This window comes from Carassius auratus, unplaced genomic scaffold (assembly GCF_003368295.1).
Source record: "Carassius auratus strain Wakin unplaced genomic scaffold, ASM336829v1 scaf_tig00038541, whole genome shotgun sequence".
Taxonomy (NCBI): Eukaryota; Metazoa; Chordata; class Actinopteri; order Cypriniformes; family Cyprinidae; genus Carassius; species Carassius auratus.
This window is the reverse complement of record NW_020526444.1, coordinates 1,514-14,416: the sequence shown is the minus strand read 5'-3', so window position 1 is coordinate 14,416 and position 12,903 is coordinate 1,514. Positions and strand designations below refer to the sequence as shown.

The window sequence follows — 12,903 nt, the reverse complement described above, 5'->3', positions numbered from 1 at the left end:
TCTTTGAAATTCACTCATAGTTTACAAAAAGAGGCTGTTAACTGATAATCGTTACCCTGGAAGACCTTTTAAGGTTGTACTTTTTTTTTTCTAATACAGACTTTAGGATTTTGCTCAAGTCAAATGCTTTTTTTCACGTTTTTTTATTCAGAATATAATTGTATATTCTTAATGTAATGTCTAAATGTGTGAAATTCTAAGTATTTTTTTATATATTTAAAATGATTAATGATGAATTTATATATATATTTATTTTCTATTTTCTGTTTGTCTTAGCTGCTTTGATTCTCTTCACAGTTTGAGTCTGAAAGCTTCTCGGAGTCATCAGGAACACAATAAACTTTTCTTTTTTTTTTTTTTTTTTTTTTAAAGCCAAGTGCTCTCCCAAGCCACAGAAAGAGAAACATTTAGTTTCCATTATAGTGCTTGAGCCGCTCTACATTGCCCCAGAGTTGGTCCTAATGGCCATAACACATTGAGACAGTTCTATGAAGGTATGCATGGGGCTGCTCAACAGAACACCATTCAACACACAGCTCAAACTAGAAAACGAGAAACTGTACAGAGCAAGCAGGATTATTTCCAGTGAGGAATGTGTCATTTTGCATTTTAATAAAATTGTACTTTTTACAAAGGATATATCATGGACATGGAGGAGTTAAAGGAATAGTTTCATTTACTCACCCTCATGATGTTCCAAACCTGTAAGAATTTCTTCTTTTCACAAATATATTTTGAAGAATGTTGGTAACCAAATACGTGACGGTAGCAACTGACTTCCACAGTGCCCCCCCCCCCCCCTTTTTTTTTTCCTATGGAAGTCAGGGGCTCCCAGCAATTGTTTGGACATCAACATTCTTCAAAATATATTTGTGTTCAACAGAAAAAAGAAACTCTGTTTATGGAAATGTAGCTAGAAACTAGGTGATTCAGAAATAATAATGATTTTGGCATTACTCGATCGGATCATTAACAGAAGACTTCCAACATTAACATAAGAATTAAAATTCATCAATGAGAAACTTGGCCTGCCCCGATGAATGCTTTTTTTTTTTGCCAAGCGTAAGATTTTAGTTATATAGAATTCTGCAAGTAGTGAAAAATGCAATTACGGATGCAGCCAAAGTAGCAAAGACTGCCTTTTAATTCCGAGGGTCAGTGAGAGTGGAAATTATAATGTGAAAAACAGTTTTTGGCTGTTTTTGATGTTAAAAACATTACAAGCAGGCTTTTAGAAAAATAAAATGTTTCAGACTTGAAGAATATGGCCTCTAAATAAGCAACACTGTTTAGTTTTTTCTTTTTTTTTTTTGCATCGTTACATTTGCACGTACCAAAATGAGCTTTCCTAGACTGTGCGTGTCTGTGTATGTAAGTGAGTAAATGAATAGATACACAGTGTCCTGTGAAGTATGCATTCGTTCTCAGAGGAGGCCTAGTTTGGGTTAGTTTCTTTTTTCTTGCACTCTCCTTTAATGTCTGAACATCATTTTTTTTTCTCCCGCTCTGAGCTGTTTGGCTTTGTAATTGTTTTCCCAGCGGCTCTGGTTCAAGTGCGAAGCTCTCTGCCTTCTCAGTGGCACTGTTTGTCTGCGTGGATGTGAGCGAGTGCGTGCCAAACGGAGCAAAACACCTCTTCCAGCAGCAGCTGAGAGATTCGGCCCGCTCTTTTCCGACTTTGTTTATATTCAGTGTTTTGTGTTTAACTGAACACTTACCCTTTAACAGCCTGGAAAATAACGATAATTTAATTTGCAACTGTCAGATAAGGTGGCAGACAGATCCGCAGTGGAAGCGGCTGAACTAAATATTGAAAACAGCGGTTTGGAGAGGAATTCTTTCACAAGTTCACTGCAGGACAGGCTGCAGAAAATAACATTTGTTAATGCGAGGAGGGAGGAATACAAGACGCAGTTCAGCAGAACTCACTCAAGTATGTAAACTTGCGTCGATGGTCTTGATGGAGAGCAGCTCTCTTTGGCATGAGAGAGTTGTCAGAGACACTTTGTCTTATGGATGAACATGGGCGGTGCTAGGGTTGGGTTTTTTTTCCACAAAATGTTCATGTCTGGACATTTTTAACATTACTTATTCCAATTAGGGTTGCAGTTAATAAAAAAAAAATACTAAAATAAAATATTTCTCTTATTTTGAAAGAAAAGTTTAAATTATAGCATATGAAAACTGTTCTTCAGACGACACCAAAGAAATTAAACCTGTTTGTTGACTTTGCGGTCAAAGTTTCGCTCCATCGAGATGTAATAAACACCCAATATTGAGCGTTCCTCAAGGAATTTGTCCGCAAACTTTGGAAACATAATCCGGGACATTGAGGTTCTTGCAAAACTCGTTCATTGAGACACAATTTCATGAACCTCATGAACTTTCAGGGAATCCAGCAACTATATTTTTCTTAGAAGTAACAGCCTGCTAACTTCTGAACAAACTTGACACTTTGGCGACATAAAACTGTCGTCAAAGTACAATGTGCGTCGGACTACACTGCCGTCAAAACGTTTGGGGTTTAGTATGATTTTATGTTTTGAAAGAGATTAATACTTTAATTCAGAAAGGACACATTAAAGTGATCTAAAGTTACAGTTAAAGACATTTAGAATATTATAAAAGATTTCTGTTTCAAATAAATCAGGTTATTTTGAACTTGCATTTCATCAGAAATCCAAAAAAAAATGTATTGCGGTTTCCACAATGATATTAAGAAAACAGTTTTCAACAAGAAAATTAAGTAATAAGATAAATTATAATGATTTCTGAAAGGTCATTTTACACTAAAGTCTAAAATAATGTCTGCTGAAAATGTATAATTACAAAATATTTTAAATAAATCTGTTAAAATATATAAAAATCCAAAACAGTTATTGTAAATTGTACATTTTAAAACATTAACTGTTTTTTTCCCCCTTGGTGAGAGACTTTTTCCAGAAACTTACTTTCCCTACATTTTTGAAAGGTAATGTACAACAAACCAAAAGGGTCATCACTGTTTTAACAACAGTGATTTAAAATCCATACAGCGGTTTACGATCGGCTGAAACCAAGTTTAGTTGGGCCATTTTAGTTTTCTCGCCAGTAGAATTGAGGGTTTTACTTCATTAACAATGACTCACTGCGTATGTAACGTTTCAACATGTATTATGAAGTGTATCATATTCCAGTATTTCATCGAAGGATGTCCCCATGCACATTCACAGAGGGTTTAGGCTAAACCCTGAACATTCACTGACCCCACAACCGTCCCCATGGATGAAGAGCTTCCAATTTGCTACACTTTTTAAGGCTGGTTCAGAACGCAGAACGAGTGTGTGCTTTTTTTCCCCTCTTCTTTTCGACGGCTAAGGGGCTGAAGAAGGCTAACAGGCTTAGCACCTCAAGGAAAGCCTCTTAAACGGAGCATGTCAGGCCTGAGTTGTGATCTTCTTGCTGAGGAAGAGACTATTACATTGTTTGTTACCGTCTTTCAGTTGAGAGAGAGAGAGAGAATGAGAGGGAGAAAGACACAGACAGAGAGAGCAGAGCTTTAAGAGGGTGCATGCTAATAAGTGGCTTGTGTTAAAATAATGATAAACCCCACATCAAAAGGCAGAGAGTCTTAAGCCCCTAACGGTCTGATAGAGAGAGGGGACTCTGCTTTGACTTAATTGGGGAAAAGAAGTTCTACAGAAGTCTTTAATTAATCCGCACTTCCTCCTCCCCATCTCTCTCTCTCTCTCTCTCTCTCCCTCATATTCACTTTTCTCTTTGAATTTGTTTGTTTTACACATTAAAAAAATGCAAATAAAAGCAGTGGCAGACAAAAAATTAAGTCCAAATGTAAAAAAAAATCTAATATTATTTATTAATTTATTTTTATTTTTTATTTTATTGCAATAAACAGAGTAAAAGAGTAATATTGTGAAATAATATTACTATTTGAAAAAAAAAAAACTAAGTTTTTCTAATACATGTTAAAATCTAATTATTTATGTGATGCAAAGCTGAATTTACTCCAGTTATTATGATCAATATTTAATATTTTGGTGGACAACATGGTACCTTTTTTATGATTCTTTGATGAATATAAAGTTCAAAAGAACAGCATTTATTCAAAATAGGAATCTTTATAAATTCTCAATTTAATGTATCATTGTTCAATAAAGGTATTAATTTGGATCAGGAAAAAGATATTGTCCCTTATCATTATTAAATATTATTTTTGAATGGCATTGTTTATATCTATTAAATAATTTTAAATGAGCTTACATTATAATATAAACAATAATTGTAAATGATATTTCTTTATTTTTAATTTTAGGCTTTAGCTTTACTGTTTGTAGTCGTGGTGCTTTAAAAGGGGTGCATTTAGAGATGCAGTAAATTCATGCCCTTTAAAGTGCTTTAACTACAACTAGTAAAACTCCGACCACCTTGAATGTTTGAGTAAATCCAAATAAATGTGTCTGTTGTAATTTATTATATAAAACGAATGACTCACAGTTACACAGTGGAATTTTCCTTTTGCTGTCACCTTGTATCAAACGAGTGCAACTAAAGTCATGTGATCCAGAACTAGTCGACACAGCCCTGGCATGTCGACTACTGCCAGAACTAATCGACTAGTTTAGTTCCACCCCTAAAATATGGTGATCAAAGCAGGAATATGAATTTTGACAATTATGACAATTATAAACTGAAGGAAAATCTATTTTTCTGTGTGGGAAACAAAGACCGGCGGCGTGCCACTTACCTGTCAGGTCTCACCCACTCAGGTGCCAAACTCCTCACACTCATTTGAATTACTGAGGAGTGTGTGTTCTAAAAATGACACAAGAAAATTACTAAAACTTCAAACAAAATTCAAATGAAAATGGAAAATTACAATGGAAGTTTTTTTTTTTTATTCAAAATATTTTTAAGAATTATAATACTTTCTCAATTATACGAAAATAACAGCTATTAGAGAACCTTCTAATAAAAAGTGCTGGAAACATCTAACAAACAGTTTCTCTTATACATACAGTATAACCTTCTTAATACCCATCTGCTGAAAATCTGCAGAAATGATCTCCCCTCCCGTCGCTCCGCTCTGTGGGTTCGACATGTTTTGTTCGGCTTGCACATTGCATACAATTCTGATGCAACCCGCTGTAAACGCTCAAATCTTTTTTCTGTGTGTGTGCCTATGTGTGTTGTCTTGTTGTGTGTCATGTGCCTCTCTGTCTGTTTCCAGAGTTCATGCAACACTGACATGCAGCAGGTCACTAAGTAAAACAAAACACTCTTTTTATAAATCAGACAGACCCCAGCCTCTCTCTCTCTTTCGCTCTCTCTCTCTCACACACAAACACACAAATGCCTTTAAGTCTCCAAGCGTTTGGATCTCTGACGGGAGGCTGCTCTTTTAGTCTCGTCTTGTCTTTTATCCGCTCACACACTCTCGGATGAAGCCAGAATTAGGGCAGAAGAGCTTGTGGGAGTGTGGGAGTGTATCTACACACTGCTCTTCCCTCAATTTTAGATACAGGGTCATTGAATTCCGGTTTAAAGCTTCTCCCAACAGACCTTTGTTTTTTGTTTTTTTTGCTTAATAAGCTCCTATTTGAACGTAATCATCATTTGGCTTGACATGGATCCCTGTAATCTAGATCTGAATGTCCATCTTCCCTTTATGAGGAAGATGAAGCCATTTTTCCTCCATTAGCTCTACACAGGATCGCAGTTTTCCCCTCAATGCGCTGATTGTTTTCCAAAATATAATTGCTGTTATCGTATGACTCTGCACATGCATAATACGAGCGCAATGAAATATTCATGAGTGTATTGTCAGCGCCGGTCAAAGCTGCACGGGGTAACCCAAAACTCTGGGGGATGCTGGGTAATGGGGCAGAGGAGTGTAATCAGGTTGTGCTACACAACCAGGTTTCATGGGCGACCGCAGACGATATCAAAGGGAAGGAGGTGGAGTGTGTGTGAATGTCTGTATCATCTGACAGGTGGAGCTATCAGCTGTGTGTTTGATTGATTAATGAAAGGCTGGAGATTTTTAAGCGAGCATATGGACTAGTTGCATATCTCCGCCATCTTGGATTTCCGGTCTTGCGAGTGTGTGCGTAGATATTTCCGGTTGTGCTTAAAGTCAGTGCAGAGAACCGGAGAAGTCCAAATATTACCTTCTATATGTTTACAGGATTTATAATATCACTTCATATGCAAATAAGATATACACTGCTATTATCACTATACTATAAATGTTAACTGAGCCAGTGGATTTGAAACTTGTGAATGTTTGGGTCCGGTGAATGTTCACTTCTGTTCACGAAATGAAAGTTGAACTCATGGTTTGTATACACAGCTAATGTATGTTTATTTTACCAAATATGTAAATGTACAAATTACTTATTTCTCGAAAATGTTTGCATTATTATTATTAATATTAAATATTTACCTCGTGAGATGTGGGCTGCGATTTATCTTCAGAAGTATCCATTTCTCAATTGTACACATACATCAGTCTGTTTCATCGTTATTTTCACAACATATTTTATTATTTTGCACAGTAAAAAATACGTGACTAATTTTAATATCTGTTTAATCTGATAGTTAATGCAAAAAAATAACAATATACATGGCTGCTCATAGACAGATAATGATTTATGCTGCAGATCTTTCACAAAACAAATAAACAGATAAAAACACACATGAATGCAAACAGCAATCTTTTATTTAAGGCAAACCTACCATAATTATATTACGTTTAATTGTACAGTTAGTTATAAATTATGTTATCACATAAAGTTAATAAAACATGCTTTATCAGAAATCTCTGTGCGTCTTGTTTGACAGTCAGAAACATTTATCTTACATAACAGAACAAAACCAGCTCTTCGAAAATGAAAAGTATTGCATATTTGAGAGGTTTGTGTTTGAAAAAAGAAATCCCTGTGGACCTGACCTGACGCTGATCCGCATAATCAACAGAAGAATAAAGCAATCTCCGCGTTGTATATTGATGAATTTCCACACAGAGGTACGCAAAATATAGGGAGGATGTTTCCCCATGTTTTTGATATACCACTATCGGCTGTTAAATTTGAAAATCATTAATTATATACATCTAGCCAAGTTTCGCATGTAAGTTTCCCTTACAGTCAATGCGAGCGTCGCAAGACCGGAAATAAGTAAGCACACACTCGCGTCGCTAAAGCTCACCGGCGCCATCTTGTGCACCTAGCCCATTGGACATGCACTGCTATGTTTTTGCTTTTGCTACGTTGTTATTCCACAAAAAGTCTCCCACAATTCCAAAGGAACATTCAGAACTTCTTTTTCCCCCACTCAGCTTTTCACTTAAGAGCTGAGACTAACCCCGACATCTGTTCAAACATGTCTAAAATTATTTGAAACAACAGACCCTGCCACACTTTTTATTATTTGAGCAACAACTGTAGTTTTTTGAACCAGGGCAAATTCATTCTAGGGTTTCTTCTCACTTCTCTCTCTGCCTACATTTGTTATCCTTCTAATCGCTTTTGCCAAAACATTCACCCTTTTAATTAAATTCATAAGTCGACACGGCTTTATCTCTCTCAGCGGTCGAGTTCGGAAACCAGATTACGCCGCTGTCACAGTTTTCACTTGCTCTTTTCCGGACACTGAGAGAAAAAAAAAAAGTTTCTAAGATCGATTAGGCATTTAAAGAAAAGACTACAAAGGGAGAAAAGATGTGGGAGATGTGGCAGAAGGAAAGATTTTTAGTCTGTTCATTTTGTTTGGTTTATAATATCTTGGTACAGTTCTTTTTTTTATATATATAACTAAACAAAATATGTGATTTTCATTACATTTTCAGTTATTTTCAAATAATAATTAATAAAAAAAGAAACAAAATATATAGATTTATTATATAAATGGTGCAGAAAAATAAATATATTTATTTTTTGAATGGAAGAAGGAAAGATTTTTGGTCTGAAAATTTTATGTTTTTAACTAAAAACTAAAAATGAGTGAATTTTATTATTTTTTAATGATTATCAAATGTCTTGAAGCATGAATAGTAAATTATAATAACAAAACAAAATATGTAATATAATATGCTGTAAGTGATTTATAATGGTTTATTTTATATAATACTTTAGTTAGAGGTTATTTTCATTATTTTATTAAATGTTTTGAAACATGAATAATAAATTAATAAAAATAACAAATAATTTAGTAAATTATATATATATATATATATATATATATATATATATATATGCATGTATATAATGTATATAAATGATGTAAAATTATATTTATTAAATGGAAGAAAGGATTACAAAAATTTTTCTTTTAAAGTTAGTGTTAACAATTAAAAAATAAGTGAGTAGTTTTCATTGTTTTTAAATGTCTTGAAAATTAATTAATAATAATATAGTACAATATAATGGAATGTAATATAATGTAATATTCAATTATAATATTGGTTTAATAGTGGTGATAACTTTATAGTTATTTAAATTATTTTCTGTTATTTTCAAATTTATTGAAAATTAAATAAAAATAAAAGTGTATATATAACAAATATTATAAATATATTTTTTTATATTTAAGTGTATATAAATTACTGTTTTTGTAATAGTGTTTTTTAACCGCCATAGCAACAAATTTTCTGTTGCCAACATTTCTGAATATACATCTTAAAACAATTATGTTCATATCAAAGACCATATATTTTCTCTAAATCTTGTTCAGCCCAAGAACTTTTACTCTAAACAGTCGAGGTAGGCCTGCTGATAAAATGTGTTTGCACACAGAGCGGCTCTATCAACGGCAGGTTGTTTCAAAGCAGCTATAAGAAACAAAAAAGGCAACTATTTATCAAATCCGTCAGCGTTTAATTGAATGTGAGACGGTAGACAGGAACAGTCAGTCTTTTCATTGAGCTGTCGGGACATGATGAATGGAGCGAAACGTGGAAATGCCCATCTCTCCCGTGCCATTCATCAGCTCCACGCCAGCCGCGCACGCAGATAAGGAAAGTTTATGAAGAGAATTAGTTCTGAATATGCTTCTAATGAGGTCATTATTTATTTTCAGCTGAACAGTGGAAAAAAAAATAGATTGTTTTTAACGGATCCGACCCTCCCCCTGTTCCCAATGTTGTTGCATACAGAGTGCTGTAAGTGCATGTGCTGAAAATAAAATGAAAAATGGCTTCACTTAGTCTACTCTGAGCATAAGTGTGAGTGAATGTTGTTTATTGTGCTTTAATAGATATGTCCTCATCTGGATCAGTTTGATGTTGTAAAACTGTCTCTGTCTCTCTCTCTCTCTCTATCTCTCTCGCTCTCTCTCTCTCTCTCTGTGCAGATTGAGAACCTGCAGGAGCAGCTGAAGGATAAGGAGAAGCAGATGACCAGCCTGAAGGAGCGCGTCAAATCCCTGCAGACAGACACTTCAAACACGGACACGGCCCTCACCACGCTGGAGGAGGCCCTGGCTGAGAAGGTGGACACCCACGAACACTCACATGACCACAGACTCATTTACGGCCACTGAAAACTAGTTGTCTGTTTTAGGGTTGCCACAATGGCAACATTTTCATTGGTATGACTCTCACCCTTGAGTGTCCAGAGCAAGCAAACAGGATTGACGTTACAGATGTTATTGCTATTAAGTATTACTTTTGCATTCATCCCTAATTTTACTATTTTTTGCAAGTATTGCCATCAGAACAGGTGGAATCTAGAGCAGTTAATAATAATAATTAATACCCATACCTAATATGAATCTACAACCTAATACTATTAGAAAATCTGATATAAATATAACTAGTTTATTATTATTATTATTATTACTATTATTATTATTACTATTATTATTATTATCGCTACTAGTAGTAATAGTCATAGCAATTTCTAATTACAATTCATGTGTAAATTAATACTTATTATTAAATTCAATTTGTAAATATTATGATAATATTTAATAGCAGTTGTAGTAATACCAATTATGTAAATTAGTTATTCTTATTTATATTAAACTTTTTATTAATAATACACTAATTTGTTGTTGTTTGTGTTGCTGTATTATTATTATTATTATTATTATTTATTAATAATAATAACAACCATTAATATTCATATTAAATAAAATATATGATCTAATACTAATAGTAATTATTATATAAATGTTGTCTATTATTGGCAGTAAAAGTAGTACCTTTTTCTAACTACAATTTAGATAATTTTGTGTAATATGTGTAATCTAACAGTTTTTTGTTAATATTATATTAATATTGCATTTAGTTTTTTGTTGTTTGATTATTATTAGTGATTGTAGTAGTAGTAGTAGTAATTATGTAAATTATTTATTATTATTTATACATTCGATTAATATTACATGAAGTTGTTCATTATTATTACTATTATCATCTGTACAAATGGTGCTATTATTAATCACTAAACTGGATGTGGTAGCTTGTGTTGTCTCCCTCAGAGACATGATATCACAGGTGACGTGAACCGCTGTGAGTGTGTGTGACAGCGGTGAAGATTGTTCTGTCACACACTCTTATGTAAGGCCTCAGTCATCCTCACACCATGATTGACCTCGCAGCTAGCGCACGGATCCACAGGTCAATCCCCGTCGCTTCTCATCAACTCGCATCACATGTGCTATCGTCTTCACCAACGCGTACACTGAGTTCACTGAACATTTCGGGTCATGGGCTACCAGAATGACGCAGTTCTCCGAATCAACATATCCTCCCTCACCACCTGCCCCCTGAACTCCAGCTCATGAATATGAATGAATTAACCCCGCCGGTTATTAGCATTGTCTTACACACTCGCAGTTTGGCAGCGATCTGCTGTTCTGCGTTTGCCCACTTCATCTCGCTCACATACCCTCACGCGCCGAGGTTTGGGCGTCCTGTTCCTCCCATCTGATGGGTGGAAATTAACTTTGTCAGCCATCTGCATATTGAAAAAGAGAGCTCTGGCTTTTTAGTGGACACACATACTCGAACACAGGCCGACACGTATGCACTTTTGCAGCACGTTCCCTCACACAGACATTTGCAGAGCGTATCTGTCCTTCCCCTACTTAAACACATGCAGTTTTCCATTTCACACGCCTCAGATGCCGTTCGATGCAAATTGTGAACTTGGTGTGAGAGTTAGCTGGCACAGCGATGCTCGGTCATGGTTAATGTCACAGCTCAGCGAGGATCGGCAAGGAACGTCGGCTCAGGAGAGTGAAATACAGCCCTTGCGGTGAGAAACGCAGTGCGGGCCTGAAAAAGAGCTGTGTTATTATTGTCCGGTTCGGCCGCTCGGTGTGTGAGTTTTGGCTGACGTGGGTGTGAAAGTGCTGGAGGCTGGTGCTCTCTATGATTCCAGTCGTCCTCATTCACAGGCCATCGACTGCGAATGCAAGGCTTCGCCAAAACACTCTTTCCTCAGACCTCTTATTGTCTCACGTTATTGCTCTGTGTGTCTCTTTTCCCTCTCTGAATTATTATTAAAGGTGTTTTTTTTTTTTTTGCGACCTTATTAAAGTGCGAGTACAATGCAGCATAGTAGCTGTTCACATAAGATCTGACTAATTTCTACTAAAGTTACTTCCTTTTTCTGAAAGCCGACGCGGCCAAAAGTTCCAACACCTGGCCAAAGTTGACACATGTGTGAGATTAATGGATCGTACACCAAATGTGTTCATTCAGATATGTTCCACTACCCGTGCAGGGTTATGCTTAAGATGGGAATTAAGCAAATGTTGTGCCTGCGCTTTCTAAACTTTGACAGGTATTGGCCTGCTGTTGTTTTGGGGTAAATTTTACAAACCCTTATATAAATCAGAAAGCGAATGACCACAAATTTCATTTCCTCTTTGCTTGTGCTACTTTTTTTATTTAATCTTACTTTTTTTTAATCTTTATATGTAATGATTTATTAGTATTAAATATTATATTTGATTATAGATAATAAATAATAATACTAATGATCATAATAATCGCTTATTGCGTTAGATTCATTTTATAGATTTATTAAAAATAACGTAATACTTTTAATTTTAAGTTATATATAAAAACAGTTCTTGAACAACAATGAGAATAAATAATAATAATCATAATAGTCATATTTACTTCTTAGATCAATGATATTTATTATTAACTTTGCTGTGAATAGGAAGTTTGTGTTAGGTTTTGGTACATTTGAAAGGTTTGTGATTATTTATTCATGTTTTTACCATGGAACACAAAAGGTGAAAGGAACAGGGTGGTAATTACTGTAACTATTTATTTATGATCTTTCATGCGATTGCATATTGTACTGTATAGAAAACTAATTTTGTGTTCCAAAAAAGAAAGTCAAATGGGTTTGTAACAACTTGAGGGTGAGTTAATGATTCTTTTCTCTTTGATTCTAAATCACACACTTAACATGTCTTTTTTTTTGGTGTGTGATGTTTGTAGGAGCGTATTATCGAGCGTCTGAAGGAACAGAGGGATAGAGATGAGAGAGAGAAGAGCGAAGAACTGGACAGCAGCAGAAAGAGCTCAAAGAGCTGAAAGAGAGAGTTCAGCTTACTGCAGGGAGAGCTGTCCGATCGTGAGGTGAGAACTTGTTTTTGCATGAACAAACTAATGCTTTATTAATGCTTTATTAATGTTTTGGGAAAGATTCCACCTTGTAGTGACATTGGTAAAAAATGTCTCAAACCATATCTAGAGACCAATATCTTGTCTACAACATCATTTATTGTTGATGACCAAATAATAGGGTCTACTTGAAAGAAAAACTTGCTGGAAAACATTCTCTCAGGTCATTCCAAGATGTAGATGAGTTTGTTTCTTTATCAGAACAGAGTGTTGGAGAAATGTAGTATTACATCCACATTGTTCACCAGTGTACCCTGCAG

General features: G+C 35.0%; 1 protein-coding gene across 1 annotated transcript in view; it reads left to right on the top strand.

The window, feature by feature from the left end:
- LOC113083508 (ELKS/Rab6-interacting/CAST family member 1-like) overlaps positions 1 to 12,578 on the top strand; it is a 50,173-nt gene extending 37,595 nt beyond the window's left edge. The window contains exons 9-10 of the mRNA XM_026254560.1: positions 9,349 to 9,486; positions 12,458 to 12,578. Of these exons, the coding sequence (XP_026110345.1) occupies positions 9,349 to 9,486; positions 12,458 to 12,553 (234 nt within the window). The 3' untranslated portion in view covers positions 12,554 to 12,578. The remainder of the gene's footprint in view (positions 1 to 9,348; positions 9,487 to 12,457) is intronic.
- The last annotated feature ends 325 nt before the right edge of the window (positions 12,579 to 12,903 follow it).